The sequence below is a fragment of the Puntigrus tetrazona genome, chromosome 3 (genome assembly GCF_018831695.1).
Source record: "Puntigrus tetrazona isolate hp1 chromosome 3, ASM1883169v1, whole genome shotgun sequence".
NCBI lineage: Eukaryota > Metazoa > Chordata > Actinopteri > Cypriniformes > Cyprinidae > Puntigrus > Puntigrus tetrazona.
In genome coordinates, this window is record NC_056701.1 from 16997749 (window position 1) to 17024287 (window position 26539).

Sequence of the window (26539 nt, forward strand, 5' to 3'; positions counted from 1 at the left end):
GACGATTCCTCCCATTCGCAAATTAACGGAAAAATATATACGAAAAGCGAACAACAGCCCAGCTGGAGATCTTTGATCGCGCTTTGGAAAAAAATTGATCTGAAGAGGCTTCAACAATCATATTGAAAACTATGGCCGCGCTGTTTCTTCTCGCTTTCATTTGCCCGACGTTCAACGTCCAGACTATTAATCCGGGACGAGCAGCGTTTATTTGCACTGGTAATGCTAATCTCGTTGACCACCATCTCTGACACATTTCACGGAGTCGACTCCAAGAACAATAATAATGTGAGTTAAGTCTCAAAATGGTTGATGCTCTCACCTGCCTCTCCTGCTGGGTGTCTCCTCCGCTGTGAATTCTGCGGTCCGCCATGACTGGGCGCAGTCGCCTACTTGCCACCTCGGAGTACTTTCTTATACTCATGAATCTCTTTCTGTTTCTTACTACTGTGTTGCTGAAAGATGTGCATCTTTACTTTATGTTGCAGCTTCAGCTCTGCGAGCTGATTGGTGGACGCAAGGACCAGATGATAGACCTCGGAACCCTATTGTAACTATGGCAACAGACCCCACAGGCATGAGTGATTTGCTCCTAATTGCAAAGTAAACATTAGAAATGGAACTGGATATTATCGCAAACTGTGACGAACCTTGGGGTGGCGATTACAGAAATGCAATAAGCTTTGAAAGGAAAACAAAGCTGAGTGCTGTCCGATATGCTGCCCATTCTGAGCGGGATGAAAAGGGAAGCACAAAGAGCACAGAGTAGCGGTCCTTTTCAAACAGCTATGCACAGTTTTCAGCGCTTCACGCCAATGCTATTTGATGTTTGGGAGCGTTTCATTCATCGCGAGACAACAACGACGGACCGGGCGATGGGAAAAATGCACAAATATACATAGCGAGGCGAGATGAACAAAATCGGCGTAGGCAGATGAGAGTGCTGGAAAGGAAAACGTAGAGAACTCGAAAGATGATATTGCCTTTGTTGGGTAATGTTATCAGCTGCTTACCTTTCATACGGATTTCACACTTGCTTGTCTAGTAGCAGCCAGGGTCAGACCCAGCAAACCCTTCCCACAATGACCGATTTTCCATTCAAACCATCCTGGCGAGGATCCTTGGTATTGCCTGCCACTTGCATTTGCATTGGCGCCGCCACTCTCAAACAAATTTACCACACACACTTTGTCTTGTTTTCAGGACTTCACATCATGCTGTCTTTGGGCTCGCGTCGGCTAGCGGTGGACTCTTATTGAAAAGACAGTTTTGATTCCGCACGCCGCACGTTCAAGAACAGCGATGTGACTAGTGAGAAAAGAAAGTCACTACAAAATAGCAGCTGGCCATTAGTCTCAGTGGCCCCTCAGCACCCTGCACAGGCTCATATGTTTGGGGTGGGGACTCAGGTGGGGGTTTCTTGACTGAGGGAGGGAGACCGCAGATTTATTTAATGAGTCTTCTCATTGTTTATCATAAAAAATATATATTTAAAAAACTGAAGCATTTTGTCTAATTATGTTACATATTTAAAGAGACATGTCTTTCATGGAAAGAGCATATATATATATATATATATATATATATATATATATATATATATATATATATATATAGATAGATAGATAGATAGATAATTAGAGTAGGTATTAAAATAATAAATGCCTTTAATTAACTTTAAATAAATAAAGTAATGCTGTTCTTTTAAAATACTCTACACTATCCTTCAATAATTTTTGTTTCTTCTTGAAAATAGTGTCTTTCCAAAGTTAGTTGTCTTAAGATGTTTGTTTTCAAGGAAATTAACACTTTTATTTAGCAAGGATGCGTTAATTAGTAATGTTGCAAAAGATTTACGTCAAATAATAGTTCTTTCTGACTATCTGACTAACTATCAAAACTACCAAAAATCCTGAAAAAAGTAAGCACAAAAATATTAAGCAGTACAACTGTTTTTAACATCATATCATATCATAATCATATTAATAAATTAGCATAACAGAATGATTTCTGAAGGATCATGTGACCCTGAAGACTGGAGACCCTGAATTTGCTAATAATTCAGCTTTTGCCATCACAAAAATCACATTTTAAAATATAAAAATAGAAAACAGCTCTTTTAAATGTAATATTACTGTTTTTAGTGTAAATAAATGCAGCCATGGTGAGATTCTTTATAAAACAAATGAAAAATCTTACTGACCCCAACTCTTGAATGTCTGTACCTTTAAATTCACCTTTTGATTTTTGACCACACTTTTCCGCAGGCTTCTAAAAGTCAAATCTTATACATGCTACACTGAAGAAATAAAAATTGCAAAACTAAGAAGATAACAATTGTTTTCATCAGGATTATGAAGGACATCAAAGAATGTCTATCATAGTTATTTTAGTCAACTAATAAGAGCTATTTTAGCCCAGCGGCAACAGCAACTGGAATAGCTTCTCCTACATTTTTCATTTTTACAAAAGTAAAATAATTTCACAAATAAGTAGCTCAGTTACAATGGGTGAATAACCGGTAAACTAATAAGTAAATAACTAACCAACCAACCAAGATTTAAACTAATATTATGAGTGGAAGTATTAGGTAAATAGATGAAAAATTAGAATTAAAGTACAGCAGCGGGGCTGATGAAAGACAGTCCGTTCGCTTTTCCCCTTCAGCAGCAAAAGGGCACATAATAAACAAGAGCAGTGCATCATTAAAATACTGCACACCACATACAGAGCATAACAATCTAAAGCACCAAGGGAGGTTCAAAATCATTTGTTTTGCTCATAAACAGAAAATACCTAGCTATACTGTAGCTGGGGTCGATGTATAGGTCATTATAGAGCAGACTGATGTATTATTCAGAAGAGAATTCTCTTCTGAATAATACAACAGATTCAACCATTTCTGCCGGCACTCTAGTTGACACAAAAAAATGATCGTGATGCATGTGATTAAGAAAACGTTAAATGTAGACAAACTTGTGAGCGCACGTTTTAGCCCAGAATGACCGACTCAACAGATAAGAAGATAGAAAAGTGTCAAATAATAGTAAGGTGTCCATTTCAAGGACCGAAACAGACTGGAAATGTCAGGAGGAGTGGCTTAGAAGTGTCAGCAAAAACAGAGTGAAATATCCCGAGGCTTTGAAGGTGTGTCAAAGGCGTATCCAGTTTCTTGCTGGTAAAATAAGGGCAGCTAACAGTTCGTATCGCTTTAATGTTACACCTCTGAAACAGAGCTAAGATTAGCATACCCACTGGCACTACATTTTAAAATCAAACATACACTGACTGAACTGCTCCTGCAAAAGAAAGAAAGGACATTAAATTCCGATAAAAATGACAACAGCTGAAGATAAATCAACAGAATCATCGGTTCTGGATCTGTGTTATCCTCCTCGAGGACCGCACGTCACATGCTGAAATCTATTTTCCTTTGTCAGGCAGACAGTCTGTCATTTTATCCTCAGGATCATCTATCAGAATTGTCTTGCAGAAGCAACCGAGAAAGGCTTTTCTCACCTCAAACAGTGAACTGCTTCACCTAACATAATTCACAGCTGGAAGACATTCTCAGAATTCCCTGTTCTCACCGAGACGGTACGAACAGACTTTTTAGCCGACTGTTGCATGAATAAAAATGCCTCATTAAGGGATATTGAGACTCAGGGATTGTTATACGATTGTGGTGCTGCATTGATTTGAAGATCAATGGAGAGCAAAGGTGTTCAGAGGACTGAATCAATTCTGCATAACAATAAAACCCAACACCTCAAAGATCGCTCCATCCCCCAACGACACAAACTCACTGCTGGCTTAAGATAAGATGAGACATAGCGTGCTGATTTTGATAGCTGATGAACACAAATCAAATCCCACCTCATAAATTACAAAGAGATAGTTTCTGCTGTGCAAATCTGCATGTTGTAAAATGTCATACTTTTTGGTATGAGCACACAAAATAAATCTGACAGATCTGCAACCGTTCAGTTACAGTATAGCCTTCTCATGATCTCTAAAAATCATCTAAATTGTTATTTTCTCTGTTATGATTATTTTAACTTCGCTTACAAAAGGTACTTGAAGCTCTCTATTTATTTTCTATTGTATTTTTAGGAAGAAATCATGCAAAGGAAGCAAAAAAAGTTTTTCAAAAGTATGTTTTAACACACAAAGTGCATGAGATAAAATTTTAATAATGTTGAAAATACCACTAAACCAAAAATCTTGATGCTGCTATGTAAATTTATTTTATTATACCTTATTTACCTTTATTATGCCTTATTTTTATCATACCATTTTATTATAAAAATTATTTGTTTTATGTATGTGCTAATTATTACCCTTTGTTTTTAATAAAGAAGCATTTTTGAATAATGCATGTCTAAAATCTGGTACAAATTTGAATGCTATAAATCAACATGTTTTTAAAATCCTGCATGTAATAAAAATATGTATATTTCTTCTGAAATATATACATGCATGTGTATTTATATATATATATATATATATATATATATATATATATATATATATATATATATGGGAACAAAAACTTTTATTAAATATATTTTAATCTTATATATTTTTTTCTTATATATATTTTTACATGCATGTGTATTTATATATATATATATATATATATATATATATATATATATATATATATATATATATATATATATATAATGTAAACTAAAGCTTTTATTATGAATCGTTAAATAATAGGCATTAAATATTGGCTCAGCTACTGTGGGTGCATACACAAACACACCCACTCACGTTATATATGATCAGATGCCTTTCTTACATTTGTGTGAAAGGGTATCATATCTCTCTGACATCATACATATTAACTTGTAGACCGTGTGAAATACGAACTATGTATATCATTATATGTATACCTTTTTCATCTTTGTCTACACTAATGTACATCAAAAGCAGCCCAAACACTATCCATATGGGCAGATATCACACAGCGCTTTGAAAATATATCACTTACAGAGCATTATTCAAAATATGCCCCTCGCCTGTACATCGCCTTTCCCATTCGCTCTGAAATCTCAGTCAAGAGCACAGAGCGCTCAGGTTTCAGCAACAAAAATGAGCTCTTCTTGCATTCCCACCCCCATCTTTGTACAGCTCTCCCCCTCCCACCTCTGGCTGTCTCTCCCAGAGACTCTTGTTTATTCCTCCCCTCAGGCTGTAAGATTGGAGCCCGGGCCTGCCATGAAAGAGCGCACACAAAACAAGAGAAGATTAAAGGACAGAGAGATATAAGGAGTGCATCTGACCAAACCATCTGTGCTACTCAAAACCGTCTTTTTTTTTTTCACCCTATACACTTACATGCAGAGGTGTAAGAACCGCAGTGCAGACGACCACATATAGGAAGCAGCGACATAAATACAAACCATGAGGGTTTATTTATGGATTCAGACACAGAGGCCGCAAAGTATACAATGAGTTGAGCGAGAACAAGCCAGATGTACGACTGACCCGCGTCGAACCTTTTGACAAATACCACAAACCCAACCTGAAATCCAGCGTAGCTCTTCCCCCAGTTTACACCAGATCTGCTGCGAAGGATGAATAACAAATGCTGCAGATTTATGCGGTTGTATTTAGGGAGGGAGAAATTAGATTTCTAATACAAATGTATGAGCTTCACCGTGCTGAACGCAAAATGCAAATGGCATGCTTCTGGAAGGACATAGACTAGGATGTTCTTCAAAATATGTTGAACTTTTTGGTTTTGTTTTTTTATGTCTTATAGAAGAGAAAATGGTATTCGCTGCTGAGGTCATTTAGAATAGAAGAGAGACTATAGACAATGTGTACTCGTACATCCTATCAAAATAGAAAAGGACTGGTGTATAAAAATAATGGTGTTGAAGTAGGTTATGTGCAAGAAGGCTATCTGAAAGGAATGGTGTGGACTTTTAACACACACACACACGCAAATATACATAAAAAAGCAGAACGTGAAAACCTTTAAAACCTGCATTAATTGACTATTTGATTCATTCAAAAATGAAATAAATCACTAAAATCGATTTAAGTAAAACATTTAGAAGTGGGGGAAATCACGTTATGAAACAGATGTGACCCTGGAGCACAAAACCATTCATAAGTAGCACATATATATTTGCAGCAGTAGCCAACAATACATTGTAGGGGTCAAAATTATTAGGATATTTATTGTTATTAGTTATTAATTGGACACTAAGCAAAGATCATGTTGCATTAAGACATATTGTTAATTTTCTACCGTAAATATATTAAAACATAATTTTTGATTAGTAATATGTATTGTCAAGAACTCAATTTGCACAACTTTCTCAAAGTTTCGATTTTTTTGCACCCTCAGATTTTAGATATTCAAATAGCTGTATCTCGGCCGAGTAGCGTCCTATCCAGACAACGGAGCCTTATAACTGCTTTTGTGGACCAGGGCCACATTTTCTCCACTACACATGGGCCACAGTTATCATCACTCCTAGAAACTAGCATTCATACATATATATACTAGGGCGACAACGAACATAAATTGTCCAGAAATGTGAGAAATGTGAGACAAAGTCCAAATTCTTCTAATCATCTATCATGAGGATTAAAACCAAGAGTTTAGTGCTGATGTGCAGCGAATGATTATTGAGCTTCACAAATTAGAAAGTGGCTATAAAAAAGCTAAAACATACAAAATTCCCATTTCCGCCATCAGGGCGATAATTAAGACATCCCAATTATGTGGAGGTGTTATGAAGGTGCCTGGAGTCTGTACTGTCTTAAAGCACGGTCAGGAGGATACTCTAGAAGGATGGCATCTGCCAGGAGAACCGCAGAAAATAGTTGAGTCTTAGGGTCAGAAAAAACATGTAGGAGAAAACTAAGAGCCGTCATCAATGGAAGCTGCAGAAAGTATTTTAAAAAAAGAGGCCAATAATTGTGGACAGTGTGTGTTGCAAAAAAATGATTTCATAATGAGCAGACCCCCCAATTTTTTTTATTGTTTTGCTACAATGACATTTTAGATTTTTTTTTTCAACCAGATTTATTTTCCCAGCTGTGGTTGCAGTTATGCGTATTTACATAATTCTGAGTGAGATGCATACAAAACCAGCCACATCCGCTCTGTAAATGAAATTTAGAGGCTATGAGGGACACAGTTTGGTTCTGATTAAGATGATCATGCAAAACTCATTATTTTGAACACACTGCGCTGTTTACCCTGACACGCAGTCAAACAAACCCTACTGTCAAAGCAATCAAGTTGAAAACCGGGTTTATATTCAGTGCAGATAATTTAGCCGAGGTACACATTACTGCATTAAAGATCCTTCCATTACTTTTCACATACATTATTAGGTCTAGACGGGAGCTCGTTTATATTACGGGCACGGAAATCGTGACAATGCACCACAAACTCTCTGCTAGGCTTTTTATCATAAGCCACGATTCAACAGCCTCCCCTGGTGGATGCAGCGATTCATATGAAACGAGAACGATGTAGATGCGGTTTGAGCCTTTGGCAGTCCGATGCATTTCAGCGAATCGGTTCACTCGGACAATCCCTGCAACAAACTGATTCAAAACAGCGATTCGCCGAGACACTACACCCGTCTATTGCGCAGCGTTTCCAGAGCTAAACAAATGTGAAATATTTCCTTTTTGTATAATTACATGTGTCAGAAGTCCATCGTTTATTATTTCAACACACGCGTCCACCACAGCCTAGTTTTGGTTTAGTCTCAAACAGAGTCCTTAACGCAGTCAACTCTAACAGACCACCGACTCGTTGAATACAACGCCTTTTCTTTCGGGCTCAGGTAATCGGAAATGACCTTTTTATGTAAAAGTCGACACCTTTGAAACAACCTTCATCCGCTGACAGCGTTAAAACACTTAGAAACACACAACCCCCATACGTTTCTCTTATGGATGCTAATGCTCGACATCCAGATGTGGTCTGGTGTATCCAGCGGTGTCTGGTGTCCTGATAAAAACCAAAGAACCGTTGTTCTCATGACATGTGAACATTCACGAGTAATGTTAGTTATGTGTTTGAACTAAACAGTCGTTAAACGCTGTCTGTGACGCGGGTCTCATCCAGTGATGCGCGGTTTCCCGCTGAAGAATAACAAAGGAAAGAGCGCCTTCAGAGCGCAGGCGCGGTGGCCAAGTGGTAAGGCGTCGGTCTCGTAAACCGAAGATCGCGGGTTCGAACCCCGTCCGTGCCTTTTAAGTCCGTTACCGTCCGGCACGGGGCCGTAATGCACGGACTTGGCGAACAAAAGATGTACAAAACGATGCGCAGCTCTGTTGGGTGTTGGGTTACCTCCAGACCTTGGCAAGGACATTCCCTCAGGGATAGGTATAAGACTGGTCTCTTCCGGGGGGATCGTCAGCTCTGCTGCTGGACACCTCCTTGTCCTCATCACACACACACACACACACACCTGATATCAGGCGGGTGTGGCGCATCACCGCCAGAAGCAGAGCTGAGGACCACTGCATCGTGAGACATCTTATTAATAGGCAGCGAACGTTGTATTTGTTTATATTGGTAGCCTAATAAAGTGTGCTATAATAGCTCTATAATGATGCAGCGTGTAGTACATTCGTCTTTGCTTGTAAAAAGATTCGCTCCCATCCCTACAGATAAAGTTGCAGCGCGCAAACAGGCGCTCAGCGGCGCCACTTCCGGATTGTTCCCGGATTTTGTTTTCTTCTTCTTTAGATGTTTTATTGGTGTTGGAGGATTATTTATTTCTTTTCATTAGAAAGTGGATATGTGGAATATATGGAAGGCTGAAAGACTCAATTTCCTTTCCTTTTATTATATTATAATAAATATAATTTATATCCCTAACAGTATATCAGTACAAAGGTATGTATAATTGCGACAGTTATTACCACTTCAATTCCAGCCATATCATCGACTTGACAGATACTGTTCAAACCATGACACCACTGAATTCAATAATGAATTGCCTCTAACCGAAAACTGCGTGTTTAATCTTGTCATTTTACATTATTGTACACTGTTTTTCTATTTAACACTATAAAAGGCTTTGACACAATCTGCATTGGAAAAGGCGCTATATAAAAAGTAACCTGACAATTAATAAGATTATTACAATCGCATCGGCTATAATAAGATCCGAATGACTGACCTGCACTTAAATAATACAAATAATAAACAAAAATAATAAATCTGACTGTAAAAGAAAAATGTGTATAAAAATCCTGATTAAATTTTTATTAATTTATTTATTATTATTACCATTTCACTTTTATATGCCATAATTTCTTAGCCTTAGAAATGTTGAGCTATTCGACAACCTGTAACACGAATGACGAATAAAAAAAAATAGTATGAATACAAAATAAAATAAGTCTGTATTTTAACACGATAAGTATGAGAAACCAGTCGTTTCTGTGGGTGTATCAGCATCTTGTCTGACGAACCCGGAAGCGCGCTTGTCTGCTGTGTGACGTCACTGCAATTTCCTCTTTAGCGAAAGGCAACGCTACGATCTCAGCGACAGAGGGAGACAGAGAGCAACAAATCGGTGCTGCAATCCTACAGGTTTGATTGCAGATTAATAAATCACATATTTCCACACGTTAAGGACTCCATTTCTATTTGTGCTCGTGACGTACAGCGCGGAAGAAGAGCGATATAGAAAATACACACACTCTACGAAGCGAGCCATCAACGCAGTTTAGTGCAAATGAATTTAACTAACATGACATTCCAGTAAAAAAAAAAAAAAACACTAAATGCATGGACACCACGACGAAAACGCTGTTTTGCCGACAAAACGGTGAAAAGCAGTCAACGGCCATAACCGACTTGGGGGTTTCTAAGAACGTCCCTTCCTAGTTTCTATATTTGGGAACGACTTCTAGGAAAATAGAAACTGCCAGCTCCGTATCCAGTTCCACGTGTTTAACTTCGCTCCCTTTTAAAGCGAAAGAAAAGCTTCGAGCAGCAGCGCGCCCGCACGTGCGCGGTTTTACATACCGCCGCCCATTGACGATCATTAATAGACCGGAGAACGTCGGCGAGGAATTTAGCGCACAATTTGGCGCGTGTTGCTGGGATCGGCATCTCCCCCTGCGCGGCCCCTCACCTAGCAGCGTGACCGCGAAGCGACGCGCGAGCAGAGAGATCTTAACATGCACGGAGTCAGTCCGCTGCTCATCTCACCAGCGGCGGCAGCACGTACGGCGCGCACTTAAAGAAACAACATCTGACTCGCACCGGCCACATGTTTCCTTCAACCCCGCGGCGCGTCTTTATTCGCTCGAGGTAAGTTTCTAGCGATATTGCATGTATGCGCGCGTTTTCAATGGCAGGTGTGATCGGAATCGCAATACTTATTAAATCCGCTGATGATGATGATGATGATGGTGGTGGTGGTGGTGATGATGGTGATGTCATAATAGGTATTCTGCTAAACGTTACAATGGGAATTTGCGGTTGAATTTAACGCGGACACGTAGAGATCGCCGACGGGATGCGTCCTTTAAAGCGACAGCATGACATTTTAGGCGCATATCGCTGCTTTTCTCGGATGTTGCTTCCCGACAGAGGCAGACAGATTGTGTCTGAGAGAGTACCTGAACTCTCTGGGGAGTCGAACACACTGTCTGGGACTCCACTGACGCCCAGTTGTCTCCTAACAAGCAGCCCTTAATGCGTCTGACGGCGTTTTGACGAAGCCTCGCTCGGATCGTACGCTCAAAAAGTTCACGCGATCGCTCGCCGTGTTATGTTATTGCGTGTGTAACGTTTTCTTTTGAAGCCACGGCTGAAGAAGGTCACTTGGTGTGATAGAAACGAGCCCGAAAAAAAAACATCAAATTAATGAGCCTGCATGGCATTTGCTATATTCACTTCAATGGGAGTTTATTTGTGTATAACGCTTTTAGCGGTACATACAGTTTAAAGCGGAATATGCATGTTACAGTGTTTGTATTAAGAAGTGTTCTGATTTTTTTTGCATTTTTTTTGGTTATTATTAGTCACAGATTGCAGAGGAAATGAATGCTTTAGCTGTAATAGTGGTGGATTTATTTAGTCCTAATAGCCTGTTATTATCTGTCAGTGTTTGAATATATATGTGCTGTGATTTCAGTGACGGGACTTTGGGGGCAAGATGAGTATTGATCTCAATCCAACTGGCCCGCAAAGTCCCGCTTCTGGGACTCACTCTATCAGCAAGAGAAAGGGTATATAGTTAAAGTTAAAGCTGTCATTTTTTCAGTCACCTGTATAGGTAAGGCGTACTTCATTTTATATGATTACATCACGTTGACGTGTTTGTGCCTGATGATTGTGAGGCAAATGGTTTTACTGCATAAAAGTTGTGCTTAAACTTGTTCAATCGTACACCGTTTTTTGCAGTGATTGCATAAAAGAAATCGGTTGCTTTTATTAAACCATTTTTTTAAAGCGCCATTATTTTTTTTGGGCAAAGAAGGAATGGTTCCATGTATGTTAAAGGTTCTTTGTGTAATCATTAATGCCTCAAAAAAGTCAAAATCAACACTCCGTTGCAAAAGAATATGATCTGAAACTGTGCTAAAGTTTCAAAATGTAACACCGCAGGGAGAATGAGGGGCTTTTGGGGGCACTTGTGTTTCAGTTTAACCATCATAATGCCCCTAAAAATCCTTATTGCTCTTGCACTGATCACCATTTATAGCTATTCAAATGCATATGTTAAGAATGCGTAGCCTGCTTTTTCGCGGATTAATCTTGCTTTTGGCGTAGAAAGGAGTATTCCGAAGGACCGACCGCCACAGACTTGCATTAAAATGACATCGCTAATACCACCGGTTCTATTCATTTGGGAATATCACACATTATGTTTGGTGCTCAATTACATTGTACTGCACCGAAGGCAGCTCACTAAATGCCTTAAGCATCTGCTGCATCTACTCAAGCGTTCTGTCATCCAGCCGATGGTGGCAACAATCCGCTTTCATTCTCAGTCTCCATTTTATGTCATGCACAGTTTGATCTTCTCGCTGAAACGTATAGTACCGGCCCCGAGGGCCGCTCAAACCGACAGAACAGATAAGCACCCAAGGAATTTCTACAGTTCCAAGTAAACTCGCAGCTCTATGGAAGTCATTTGTCTGTCGTTACGAAGAATGCTGGTGGCGAACGGTCCTGTAGGAGTTTGACGCTCCGCAGGGGCCGTTCCCGTCAATCATGATTTCATTTTGAGATGCTGCTCAAAGTTACTGCTGACAAGAATAATGTACGTTTGAGTAATACAGGCTGCTATGTGCTTTACGTAAACGGTGCAGGTATTTTCCCGATACAACAAAATTGAAGGAATGATCAGGAAAAAAGCAATGGAAACTTTCGTTAATGTGTTTCGGGGATCTTTTAGTGTGCTCTAAAACATATCATGCCATGTTATTATAAGAACAAGGGGTCTATTGCTAGTTGAGGGAACAGGATGTGATTCCAAGAATGTGAAGAGCCTAATGCCACATGTTAGTAGGGGATAGTTTTGTTACGGCTTGCCAAAGTGCAATACTTGAGATTATTGTTTAGTAAACTTACACATACTCTGTGGCTATTTTTAGTCATCTTGAGAAGAATCGGATGGTTTATGGTTCATAATTACTACAGTAACATTACATTTAGAGGCCTTTTGGCTTGCCTTTTGCATGGCTTGTACCTCTTTAAAATATCTGGGTGCTGGGCACAGGTCCTGCTGGAATTAGCTGTGGTGCTTTCTCTGTTCTGTGGTTCTGTTACGGCTCAACTCATGGTAATAGGAGAAAGGTAGAGTTTCAGATGGGAAAGTAATTATTGACACCCCACACAGCCAACGGTTCATCCTTCCTCCCTGAACTCTCTTCACATGACGGAGTTGCGGTGCCTGCATGTACTGTAATAGATTTTAGTGACACGCGTGTTACCGTGTATTGATTCACATTGGAAAGCGCTTTCCACCCTAAATGTTGTTAAATATAACAGAACTACAAACAAGCTCTAAATGTCTGAAATATTTTGACGCTTTAAAGCCGAGTGTTGTATTTCCTGCAAAGTCACTGAATGCGAAGTTCTTGCTTATTGTTCCTTTTGACGTCATTAATGCCTCTGAATCAGTTTTAAAGAATGCACTGGAGAGCAGTTTGTGCTGAGTTGGCAGTTCGCGTTAACAGTTTTGCGTGAGATGGTTTGGGTTGTCAAAAACCCCATGTAGAATCTTGCCCTCGCAGTTCTTAAGGAAAGAGTTTGGTGAAAATGTTTTCGCTCTCTGCTCAGGGTGAGTTTGTTTCTTCACTGAAATTAAACGTGTTATGTACACTCACAAGTGAATGGGTGCCGTCGGGATGCCAGTCCAAACAGCTGATTAAAATATCACAGTAATCCAGAAGCAATGTAAAATATGAGTTAACTGTACATAATATTGTTTTCTCCAGGGCGTTTAGTTTGAATCAGGAGAGAAATATGCAGATTAAACACTGTTTGCGAGCCATTTTGATACGAGATAACAACAGAGGATGCCTAAAATCTACGGTTTAATGTTTTATTCTTTTTTTTTATTTATCGTAAATGTAATAGAAGTTAGCAGTACAGTCAGTGGAGCTGTCATTGCTGTCAGCGTACATTACTTGATAACATAAGAAAAGCCGATTATATCTAATTACGGCTAAACTAAGCTGTTAGACTAGCTTAATTTTAAAAGATCAAAATCTGATTAAAAGATCTTATTGTTTGCTCAAACAAGCAAAGTTCTAGAGAAGCGATGGGTTGAAGCATAATGTAAGTGAGAACTCGCAGCTTGTCGTTCCATAATTTTTTTTATATTATGCTTATCTTGCATGTCACGATAGTAGACAGACAGATCAGACGAAAAAGTTACTTTTGGAAACAGCCGGCAAAAAGTGTTTCTCTCTTCTGTAATCTACATCCTCACCCTTTCCTCGGGGTAGAGCCGCAGGCTTATATTACAAAAAGATTTGTGATTTTTAAACCTCACCTGATTTCAGTGCTTTCAGGGTATTTATTGAACGGATTAATAATTGATAATTGAAAGTGATAGACTGTATGGCAAGAATGTGTATATTTTTTAATATACATAAGAATGATTTTTATTAAATCAGTACAGTTTAGTTTAACAAAATTGAACTGAATCTAATGGGAAATAAACTTGTCTAGAAACGACTAGCTGAGAATGCAATTATTGAGTTTTAAAAAGTAATGTAAACAACCAAATCATCGGTATGGCCCACGATAGGCCAGTAAAACGCATTTTTATACATTTCATACAGTGCGTTGCGTAGGCCCTCAATCAGCAGTCATAATTAGAGAAGCAATTCATGCAAACCGCTTCCTTCATAAAAAGACTTTTCATAAACAAGAAATGCTTAATTTGCAGGGTAGGAAATATCACGCCATTAAATACGACCGTTGCAGTGCTTGTAAATGCCGATAGGTAGGCCTGTATCTTAAACGTCAAGACGTAACCATGCAATAACTCTTCTGCTAGAAACACCATCCCGTGCAATGATTCTCACAGGTCTCAGCAGGGTAAGATATATATATATATATATACGAAACCTACACGTGACAAGTCCCCCTTGACCAACGCAAGAGGAATATGTTTACTGTTTCTTGCCCTACAGTTATATTTAGAAATCAAGAGAAAGTTTGAAGAGAAGACAGAGTTCATGTCATTAGAGAGCATCTAACGTCACCTAGCTGCTTCTGCCATGAGAGCGTATCTATATCTGACACGGATTAATCCAAGCCTTTCAACTTCGTTTTGATGTAATTTTGCAGGTTATTTCAGATATTGCTAACTCTTTGATATATTTAAACAACAGGTTGGTTTTAACTGTCATTAAAAAAAAAATTGTTCATATTCTTTGACAGAAAAAAAAAAAAATCTCACACTGTGAATGCAGCATCATGTGAAAGCTGTATGTTTACCAATGCCATTGTGGTTTTCACTCCCTGTAGTTATGATTTATTTATTCTGAGAGCGAATGTGTTCACTGTCTGGTAATCGGGGGGGTTACCAAGATAAATCATGCAGTATTCGGCTAGTCATATGATCTCCATCATGCCCTCATGAGACGGTCTGCTGAGTGTAAAATAAAATTGCTTCTATTCGGCCACTGATATGGCTGTATTCGTCATGAGTGGACATTATTTAAAACATATTTTTTCAAAAGTAGACAGGCAGACAAACAGATATTGATCCCGTGTGAGAAACAGTGGTGCATTAACTACAAGTCAAAACCGTATGATGGACAAAGAGAAAATGTATAATCTTGAAGATATGCAATTTTAGGCTAATATAAAAAATGTTTAAGGTGTTAAAATGGAAAAATGAAGACTCTGAGTCTGCTTTAATCAAAATTTTGTACACGCAATTTTTTTGCCTATTTTCACTTTTACAGATAACGTTAAACTTCAGAGAGATGATAGCCATTTTCACCCATTACTTTCAAACTGTCAGAATGACTTTTCTGGGAAATGACTACAGTTCACTTAATCAGCGTCTTTCTGCTTTACCCTTAAATACATTTAAGCAGCAAAATACAGTTAAACTGTGAAATCAATAATCAGAAATGACCTTAAAAAATACAGCGCAGTTGTTTTCATCTCCATGGCTGATGAGAAGTGCTTTAGTATCTGTTTAATTTGATCTCCATTTTTGACTTCCTAGGGATGGCCATTAGAGGCCAAGTACAAGTTTTTGTCTGCACTATAGTATCCCAACTGCAGAGCTCCGGCACTGATGAATGAAAAAGCACGTGGGATCTTTTTTTAAAAAGCGTGAAATGGCTGATGGCACCAATGTAAACATTTATGGACGTTAACAGTCTGTTATTATAAGACTGAGCTGCACTTTTTTCACTTTTCTCTCTGACTGAGCTTAAGCCTTGTACATGAAACCGGGGGTTGGTCTACTCTTAGCTATTCAAACTCAAACTGATCATTTTAATCATTCAGACCTATTAAAAAGGAATGGTTTAAAAGGTCATTTGCTCCTGAATCTGAAGTTTTGATTTTAAACAGCACGGCAGCAAATACAGACGTTTATACACACAACTTTATTGCTGAAACGCTGTCAAGAAAGTGTTGATGTTTTAGCGGGTTTACAGTGCTACATGCTACTTAAAATAGCCTTGCTATGTAACTTTGAAAATAGTGACAATGCCATCTCTCTGCTGAGATGCATAGCTTTGCCGCTGTTAATTACTGCATAGTTGTACATCTTCTTCTCTGTTTTTATTGTGTTGACCAATGTTGTTAGCAAGCCCAGAAGTAGGTAATTTGCCACCACAGAAGAGAGATCGCGATGATTAACAGTACTTTAAAACTTTAAAGACCAGGGTTTACGAAATAATGATCTCTCACCAAACATGCTATCAAAGCTGTCTTGCCATCTGGTGCACATAAGAGATTACAGACCTGACAATGCTGGTTTTGTTGTTTTGATTTGCCAGTGGGCTCAGTAATGGATCATGCTCTTTGGCTTTACACTGTCTTTGTGGTTATCACGAGCACATCACACACTGGCTGCATGCTCCTGTGATACAGTAAATTGGCTTCTGACTGCCGTTGCAAGCGTCTTATTTCTCAACACTTTTAAAAATGAAGGTTTCGGCAGTGATTCCGTAGAATTCCATAGTGATTCCATCAACCATTTCCAAAGAACCTTTTTAGTTTTTAAAAGTGTGTGTGAAGTGTATAATCATTTATTAATAATGTAACATTTTACTATGTTGTCCAATAGAATGTGTACCTATATGGAAGATATACCTTTTCCAATGGAAAAGTTCCATGGGTGTTAAAGGTTCAGTAACACATTATTTTTACAGTTACGTCTATTAACATATTACTATAATCTTAGCCATCAGTGCTAATCAAGCACATATTAATGCCTTATTCTACATCTCTAATCCTACCCAGTACCTAAACTTATAAAAGTCATAGCTAATAGTGTTACATGTTATAAAGTGTTACCAAAAGTTTTTCATGAAACCAATAAAGAACCTTTATATTAAAGTGTAAAGTGAACAGTAATTTTTATTCATAATGGATCATGCAATATCGATATTAAAATAGTGCAGTACAAACTACAGCATTCATGACCATGTTAATTACCATTACCGTGAAAATATCTCTGTTGATTTTTGCCCTAACAGTGGAGGTCAATGGGCACCAAAACAGTTCGATACCCAGCATTCTTCAAAATCCCTTCAGTGTTCTACCAAAGATAGATATGGAAAGACACGAGGCTGAGCAAATGATGTCTTTCCTTTAACTTGAGGTATTCTTTTAAAGACATTTCATAATGCAGTGGTGAACCAAGCTTCTCGCCTCCCAATATTACATAAAGAAGCACATGTCAACTACAGTGCAAGTTATCTATTGAGAGGTGTTTTTGTTCTCTTGATCTATTAAAGAGATCAGAGGGGGTGAGGAAAATGCTGACTGGCTCTATTGTCGATGAATGCCTTGCAAGGCTTAAATTTTATGATCCATGCATCCTCTTCCTGCAGGGGTATTACCGCGTGGCAAACCATTAGTCTGCATTCTTTCTATCTGTAATGCTCCTGTTGTGTGGGAGAGGAGTGTAGCCATGCTGTCATGAGTCATGGGGTCAGAGAGAAGCAAGACACACACACACACACACACACACACACACACACACACACAAAACTCCCTAGCAGTTCAGCTCTTAACTGAAACCACATGCCACCCCCTCACAGCCAAACCAAATGAATGAATGTCTATTTTGAATAAAAGCTGAGCCCAGCTTCATGCATTAAGGTGGCTGGCAGTCATCTGATATTCATTTGCTAGCATGTTTGTCTCATCGCTGCCATTTTTCTTGTCCGCGTTTGCTCTGAGAAGCTGTTGTAAGTCTTTGGGTTTTGGGGGAAATTTGCTGCAATGATTCCCTAGTGGTAGTCCTTGAAGATTTACTTCCTGTGTGCTCTTGTGGCTGCTCTGTCTTGGGCCTTTTTCAAGGGGAAATGAGAAAGGAAGCCAGTGCACATGGCTTTTATTTCTGAGTCACATCCTTACTGTTTCTGCCCACCGAATGGATTTATAGGTTCAGAGTGAAGGACAAGATGCACATAAATTACACGACAGTATGTGCAACATCTGTAAAGACAGAGGGCAGTTACGGATCAGCGGCAGCGCTTCCCTATCTTTCATTTACATGTTTATATGACAAGGCCAGGGAAGAGTTTTTAGACTGAAACAGATGAGACAGGTTACGACTTGAGTCACTGCTCCCAGAGAAACAGCCAGTTGCAAAAAAGAACAAAAAAGATCCACTGTATGCTACAAGTCCAGACATTTCTCTCATCAGTCAAATCTCTGTCGAAACATTTCATTCAACATATTGATTATTGAATACCACTGGAATACTAAACTGCAGTTTTTTTTTCCTTTTTTGCTGCTATTTTTTAGGACAGAAAAAACATCAACTATAGTGCTTCAGTTTCTTAACTTAATTGATAGCTTAACTAAATTATAATATTATATTTATAACATAACTGAAATCTGAAAACATGGTTTAGAAAAGAGGTGCATGGTCTAATGAAATAATAAAGCAGTTGGTTAGGCTTTTGAGCAGTAGTTGTTTCAATTAATAGTTTGATTATTGCAATGAAATTGATAAAAGGTCATCTTAGATGCATAAATTGGATTTTGAAATGGTAATACTTGGATGTTAAGTTGTGTCAGCAGGTGATTGTAGTATAATAAACGAATTATCTTATAAAAAATTGTAGAATTGCCTGTGTGAAGGAACTGCAATAGATGTAATGACATTATTATTCAGAAATGCTTTTATATATTTATGTAACGAAATGGTATAGTCCTTTATAAGTCTCAGTATCCCTTTAGTAGGGACTAATTCTGACTATTAAATAGCTGCTTATGCATATGCCTATTATTAATTGTTATTAGTGCTTATGGGGCACATATTCTACATCTTTAATCCTAGCCAGTGTCTCAACTTAACAACTACCTTATTAACTATAAATAGTTCGCGAATTAGGAGTTTGAAGCAAAAGGTTTGGTTTGTTAATAACGAAAAACGGACGTTAAATAAAGTGTTAACAAATCCTCATTAATAAAAAAACAATAATAATTGTTTATTGTTGACAAATTCCGTTTTTTTTTTTAATCAGCAAAATCAAGCGGATCTGAATGCCATCTCGAGCTTTCTAGTGTTTTTGGTAAAGAACATGTTTCCAAAGGCAACAGCTAAGTCATCTGTGGCAAAGAAGTAACAGCTAATCGAATAAACGCTCATTTAGTAAATGAACTGGCAGTAGCATGTTGGATCAGCAGCGGACCAAAACAAACATTCATTCATACAGACCATCCGAACAGTTCGAACAAAATGGATGAACATACTCATGGAAAAAAAAAATCATTCTTGGCATGTTGACTTTACCGGCAACTAGTCACAGAAAACTAATGTCGTGAGACTGCAGGTCAGCTGATGCACCCCCATCTCATAGTGCTGTTACTTGAATTCAAAGGTTCTGGGATGGAAAAAAGGCTAGAGATTATTTTCTTGCGCCAGTTGCCAGGTAGGAGACAGTGAGAGGAGCTCCATATGCTAGCTGTGATCTCCAGAGACTTCAATTAGATCCATCTCTCAGGGTGTGAAAGCCACAGCAATATGCTATCGTGTTACACCAGTTAAGCCATGGTTAGCCTTATCGTGTGATCATAATGCTTTATACGCAGCTAACAGCGGAGTTTAAAGCCCTTTTCTGGAAAGACACGAGGAATGCTGCTTTTTTTGGATGAGCTAATGCCAAGTTTCAAATAAACCCACCGATACAACTTGTAGAGCTGTTCCAGTGCAGGTCATTAAACCTTGAGAGTAATTATATGGCTCGCTATTATGAAGGTGATCATCTAGGCTGGATTACACATGGGAACAAAATTATACAGTACTTTCTGAAGAGAAGCAATTACACCCCGGTGAAACCGTAGTAATGTTACACTGTTTTAAAAACCATCTTGAAGGCAGGGAAGCTGGTGACCACTTGTGTACTGCATGGATGTTTTTAAATGTTCTGTTTATTTTCTGTTCTTGATGACATTATTACTAACAAAACCTTTGTTTATTGTAATTACTAGATTCCTTTAAATGTTCAGAAGAAGCCACTGGAGACCTTCCTGTTCCCTTTTTCCAGCAGCTACTTGTTAAAGGTGTTTAAAGATGCCGAATGTGATATTTCTTCCTAGTTTTCCACTTAACGATCAATTGAGTCCAGGTGTTCGTGACAATTGCACAATTGTACTCCGAATTCATGACCGTGTTTACATGTTTTCCTTTTCCTCGCATATTAGAATGATTTCCAAAGTCACGTGATGCTGAAGACCGTATTAACGATGTAAATTATAGCACCATTTGATATTAAAAATGTTTAAGTGTGTCTTAAAATGCCCAAAAAATACTGTCTTAAATCATTTTGGTCAGTTTTTAGATTGCTTGATTTTAGATAGATTGATTTCGATCCATTTTCCAAGTAGAAAAGTGAACGTATCACAGTTTCTAAGATTAAGCATGCGAACATGTATTTCTTTTTGTCATTAATTTATGTTTACCCTACACCTACACAAGTCTGAGAGACTGAAGTTGGAGTTGTTTTGTTTTTCAGCTTCCAGCAACCAGCTGCACTTCATGGCCATAGATAAAGAAAACCCCATGCGCAAGGAGTTAATAAGTCAAACAAGTAAGAGCATTGTCTACAATTTCAAGATGCTCTCGGAGGAAGTAAACAAGCAGAAATGCAGACGTGAAATTAAGAACCCTCTTCTTTACCCCCGTCCATGTGACAGCAGAGGCATATGACTTCCATAACTTCATTGCTCATTAACCGCTGATGCTAGGACACAATTGAGCGAGTGTTTGTGGAACTTACCCTAGATATTCAGATCTCAGTCCTTGGCTCTGGCTGTTGGGCAGATCTTCTCCTGTTTCAGATATCTTCACCCTGCCTGACAACAGACCGTGAGGACGCTCACATGAGAGCCCCTTGTGAGGAGTGAACTATGGGATACAAAGACCGGTTATGTCCATTTAAATCACTTAACAAACACCACAGCAAACAAAGACCGTGATTTACCATGGTGGCGTTATTAAATTACCTCTGCACATGAGCCAACAATTGAGTTATTTTTATAGACGTGTGCAGACAGTATAAGCGCTGTCTTTTGTTCCTTATTGACTTGGCCCACCAGATTTTGTATGTTCTTGAATAGAGCTAGCACCGGTTAGACCAAAAATACGCATAGGAAATAGTCATAGCAAAGGTATCCTTCAAAAACCAAATACTCCCTTTTAGCTAGGTTGCGCACGAACGACTTTAGGCTAGTCATTGTCTGGGCTTGACTGGGATGGGAAATGGTTTAAAAAGCCAATGCGTTTATAAAATATGTAATTGAAATGTTGATTACATTTGTTGTATGTTTTAAAATGACGCTGATAACTATCAAACAATAAAGTGAAAACGATTAAAAACCCATTGTTGTCTGTGGTTCGTGTGTAAATAAATCCTGATGGTACGGTGCCCCCTAGTGGCGGATTTCGCGCAGCCAGTAAACCGATGTCTAGTTTCATTCAGCTCCTGCATTCATAGAAATAACAACAAGCCCTATTAATGAACCTGATGTCATTTCTTCGTAATGCTTGGAATGGGAGCAAGGACGCACGCCATTTATGAGGAGACTTTTGAGGACACAAGGTGGGTGGGAGTTAGATTTCCTCTTTGGCCTAGAAAAGACAACACAATCTTTGCCAGCTTCAGAATTCCCATCATTCCCTGGATATTAACACATTCATTTTAGGTAAAGGAAATTGCACACCAGTCCAGCTATGGTCATATTCAAAGCTCCAGAATGATCCATTAATCATGTTCTGTGTGTATGTTGAATCGGTTAATTCCTCCTCGATGTTGCCTAGAAAAAGGCAGAAGGGATATTAAAAAAGTAAAGAAAGTATTCAGATTAAGTGTGTGAAAGTATATTTAAAAGTTCATTCAGCTATTCTCAACCATTTCATTGTTCACAACAGTGTTAAAAACGACCACTGTCTGTTTTTCTGTTGCTTTACCAGAGAAGGAATTTTTTAAATGATATTCTTATATGATTTAAGTCATTTTATGTCATAAAGCAATTAACAGTTTTTAGTTTTTGTGATGTTGGAGCCCACTAAATAGAAATTCCTGTAATAAATATATAATATATATGTTGTAATTAGAATCCATTGCTTTACCTGTGCATTTGTGCACCCATAAATAAATTTGCACGCATTCACCAAATGTATACTCTGAACAGACGTTTGGGGGCAGAGCAGGGGACAGAATCAGAAGCCATTCACCTTATCATAAGTATGTATATCATCAGAATTACTTTTGAAACAAAAAAAAAGTTGAAAAAACAATTTTTGTTGTTTAAAAAATAAAAGTACATACAGTTGCTTTAAGCATGGTTAAGTGTTGTCTGTAAAGTGCACGATAAATATGAAATCTTTTATCAATCATTCATTGATCTATCCATTTTTAAGACATAACATTTTTAAAAATAAAGGCATCATCATTTCTTTGGCCATAAACAATGATTTTCTTTTCTTTTTTTTTTTATTTATTGAGTGAATTCTAGAAAGAAAGATAAAACATTAAATGGTCTACTGACAAATTATGTCAGTTGCATTTTTTTTTAAGATGGTGAGACTATAAGATTCAATTAGATTAAATCTGCCCCACTGAACTGCAATTAAGTACGTCTCCGTCTGTAAAGGTGCGAATCAAATGGTCCATACAATCCAAACATCAACGGCGTTTCTCAGGAAGTTGCATCCTTTGTCTTACAGCTTTTTTGTATATTGCGTCTGCATGTGGAGGTCCTAATGTGTCTATGCCTATAGTTTGTGACGCGTTTATCTAAACTGACTTTAATCTACCCTGAGATATTCTATTGTGACGCCTCACACCCCTACACACCAAAGTCTTTAGTGCTGATCACGAACATTGTGAAATAACTAAACAGTGTGCAATACCACGATTATTTTGCACGTATTTTATTCCATACACTTTTGAAAGTCGACTACGTAAATATAAAATACAAATTCGTGTAGAAAATGGAAATGATTTGAACAATACAAAGCCTATAATACGTATGCATCAAACGAGCCCAAAAAGATTTATTTCCCAAACGTTACACTGGCCTTAGTAAATGTTACATGTCGGATGAACACATCCGCAGAGGAAATCTGGCCACAGAGCATATTTCTGGTTGTACGGTGCCTTTCGGAGGCATCTGGCTGCTTCTCTGTCACATCGGCAGAGGATTTTCGCACATCTGTCATTAAGCGTATCTGCGTTGAAGACATAAAGGGAAATTGTTGGCTGTAAAATGAGCAGTTTGCATAAAGAGTGAAGAAAACCATACTATAACTATGCATTACGCTTCTTCAACAATATACTGAGTGTTTCCTATAGCGTGTTATAGTGTTTACTGCAGGGACAAGGTCTTAAAATATCCCGTGGTTTGCTTAACGCCGCCTCGTTTTAGCCTCAAGTCTCCCATCTGTTATAATACACACCCAGTATTACTACTACTTCCTGAAACCGAAGGAAAAGACCAAACAAAACGTCCATAGTCATATTTTTTTCCACAGGTTCACTCTCCCTTTTAAGCTTCACAGGCTTTTTCTGTTTTATTTTTTGAGCCCAGGCTATCATAAGGTAAAAAGTGATTCTAAAAGTATACAGATGTGCCAGTTTAGCATATGAAACGTCATACCGCAGTCCACCTCCTCTTCTTCGCACGTCCACTGATACCTGTCCGTTTTGGTCTGACAGCCTGCAAATTCTGCATCCCCATAACAGCAGTCATGTTTGTGGCAACACCTAAAACAAAAAAAAAACCCAAATGCCCTTGAGATTATCTGTAATGAAACGGCACAGAAGCCCTAGCCCCGTTCTGTCTGGTTTTTAATTGTAGCACATAATTCAAGCAGACTTGCAGAAATACAATGTGATCTCATACACGGACGCCAGTGAGAATGTCGGCTGGATAAACTGCTGACTTTGTAAGATTAGATTGAGCAATCTCTCTGTGGAATGCGGTGTAATAATATCAGCAGGTTTGTTTATTCGTTTTCGTCCCGTTGTCTGCTTTTGAAGAGCTCTTTCGCTGGGAATGGCGATTATTGCTCTCTGCATCCTAAACTGAGGTTAAGGGGAATTGCAATTTTGTGCGTGGGAGAGCTGGGAGTAAGCCCTTTCCGGATGTCTGAGAAAATGCCACAGAAATGGACACGCAGACGCATGGAGTAATTTAAGAAGAAAAAGCTAATTGTACAAAAAAAACTGTATTCTTTGCTTCTGTTACACAGAACCGCACTGATATGTGGTGTCCTACCAGTCCGCTCTGTCTCTGGGCCACCCTTGACCCCCGAGACCACAGTAACATCCGTACATGGCGTAAGTTAAAGCTGACCGTCCCGTGCTGCACTTGATCACGCCAGCTAGTTCCAGCAAACCCCTTTTGCTCCGCGAAGACCTCTGTGGCTGGAGGGAAGCCATGCTGACTGCGAAAGTGTCAAATGGTGCATTCAGTCAAAATATAACTTTTCATCAAAATTGTCTTTATTTGTTTACTAGACATTTTACATATGCTGTTCACTTTTAAAATGTTTTTTTGTTCTACTTAGAGTGCTATGTTATGAAACAATATCCCATTCTGCATTTATGGGAGTTATTGTAACTCTTACATTTACATACGTTATTGTCTGTAAGTCTCACAGAACCGCTTGAAATCTATTGTCCAGAGTTTCCCAAGGAAAGAATAGGACCATTTTCCACCAATGCAGTGTCAGATTCCACTGATGAAGTGTTAGATTCCAGTTGTGTGGGTTCTGAATGACAAGTGTTTCGCTCTTAGTCATAAGTGTATATATATTTTTTTTTTTTCTTGCATTGCTTTGATAATTTAATTAACATTTGCAATCTATGCTGTAAAGGTTAATTTTCTAAGATTTTGTAAATATTAATTTTCTTGTAAATAAAGAATAAAAATATTATTTGAGTATTGAGTTTTACAAGAAAATGTGACGCTATCATGTTTAATTTATTGTATTGTCATTTATTTATAGTCATTTCTATATAATCATTTTTCAAGTATTTTTCAGCCTGCTTTTGTGCACTCTGCGTAATAAATGGAAAAGCAAGCTTAGGTTTCAATATACATTTAAAGTTGTGCAAGTCTATAGACTATATAGTCCGTGTATATGTTTTAAAACATTAGAATTAATAGTCACAAGCTACTATGAATAAATGCATGCATTTTAAAAAATACTAAATGCATTTCTCAAAGTAGCTTTTAACGAGTCTTTTAATTTTTAATAAATCAGTCAATGATATATAGCCTACTTTATCACACAAACAATACAAAACAAGTCCAGTGTCGCCCTAACTTTATTTAATTTCATGATGTGCAAGCAGTGTGAGTGTGAATAGTTAAGTGAGAAGTGAGCAGCCTCACCTGTAAACAGCAGGAATGTGTGATACAGCGCAGTCATTGTGCTCACAGGTAACAGTCCGGTCCCCGCTCGCTCTCGGATAAACAGACTTCCTCAGTGCTGGGCTTTATTTAGATACTGAGTAATCTCAGGACATCACTCCTACTGTAATCCTCGCTCTCTTTCACCCGCTCGCTCCCGGAGGCTGCTGTTTCCTCAGGGTTAAAATTACGTTAAAAGTCAAAGTCTGGGAGTGTTGGATAATGTACCCCCTCTGATGAATGGTTGGGTTTTTTGGCTCGGAGTCGGGACCGCCCTATGATGGCTGGTTGGCTTTTCCATACAAACAGCTTGAGCTGGATCAGCTGCCAACTGGGAGGTCATGATCGAACGCGCCGCTCTCTGCTGCATCTGTAAATGAACTATTTATTAACTGATTTAGACTTTATAGGGCCACACCGCAGTCTGGAAAACTCGAACAATATGAAGAAATGTACACTTTAACATCCGATGTAGTATTTTGCATTGACGTGATCATTTGTAATATGATTCTTTCTGGAATTCTGATTTTATGGGTCTAAATATTTTTTTTTTCTTTTAATGCCAAAAATCATTAAGATATTAAGTAAAGATATTTTGTACATTTCATACTGTAAATATATCAAAGCTCATAATTTTTTTTGGAATATGTCTAAATTATGCCCTTAGCAATGAAAAAAACTAAAATAATAAATGTCACCCCGTTTCTCTCATCTGTCTTATAAAATAATTTAAAGTCATTTAAAAAAAAGAACGCTTCTGTCTTGCATTTCTTTGCAAAATAAAGTAAAACATTTTACAACACGCATGCATATATAAATATATATGTGTGTGTATATATATATATATATATATATATATATATATATATATATATATATATATATATATATTATATATGTGTGTGTATATGTGTCTTGACCCTATTTGTTTACGTATCGTCT

The 26539-nt window shown here is 38.2% G+C and overlaps 2 protein-coding genes, 1 long non-coding RNA gene and 1 other non-coding gene across 5 annotated transcripts in view; 2 read left to right on the forward strand and 2 right to left on the reverse strand.

Annotated features, from left to right (window-relative positions):
- axin1 (axin 1) overlaps window positions 1–1032 on the reverse strand; it is a 40819-nt gene extending 39787 nt beyond the window's left edge. The window contains exon 1 of one of the 2 annotated variants that reach the window (XM_043235075.1): window positions 1014–1032. The gene's annotated coding sequence lies outside the window, so the exon portion shown is untranslated. Of the gene's footprint in view, window positions 1–322; window positions 547–1013 lie in introns of those variants that run through there. The other variant, XM_043235072.1, reaches the window with a different exon arrangement.
- A 7133-nt stretch (window positions 1033–8165) lies between these two features.
- trnat-cgu lies at window positions 8166–8237 on the forward strand. The gene has a single exon. It is a non-coding gene; the product is annotated as a tRNA-Thr (tRNA).
- Window positions 8238–9646: 1409 nt separating this feature from the next.
- LOC122341954 lies at window positions 9647–21556 on the forward strand. Its single transcript, XR_006250505.1, has 2 exons — window positions 9647–10315; window positions 20692–21556. It is a non-coding gene; the product is annotated as an uncharacterized LOC122341954 (long non-coding RNA).
- Window positions 21557–22675: 1119 nt separating this feature from the next.
- pla2g10 (phospholipase A2 group X) lies at window positions 22676–26247 on the reverse strand. Its single transcript, XM_043235672.1, has 4 exons — window positions 25580–26247; window positions 24458–24626; window positions 23837–23943; window positions 22676–23408 (listed from the first exon to the last, which is right to left on the reverse strand). The coding sequence occupies exons 1-4, from the start codon at window positions 25614–25616 to the stop codon at window positions 23260–23262; spliced, it is 462 nt and encodes a 153-aa protein (XP_043091607.1). The 5' UTR covers window positions 25617–26247; the 3' UTR covers window positions 22676–23259.
- Window positions 26248–26539: the final 292 nt, after the last annotated feature.

Bases quoted from the DNA above. Each gene is read 5' to 3' on its own strand.
- pla2g10 (XM_043235672.1), bottom strand. From the start codon at position 25,616: ATGACTGCGCTGTATCACACATTCCTGCTGTTTACAG. The intron at 24,627-25,579 runs GTGAGGCTGCTC...ACACTTTCGCAG, and splicing joins CACATTCCTGCTGTTTACAG to TCAGCATGGCTTCCCTCCAG. The intron at 23,944-24,457 runs GTAGGACACCAC...TTTTTGTTTTAG, and splicing joins CCCAGAGACAGAGCGGACTG to GTGTTGCCACAAACATGACT.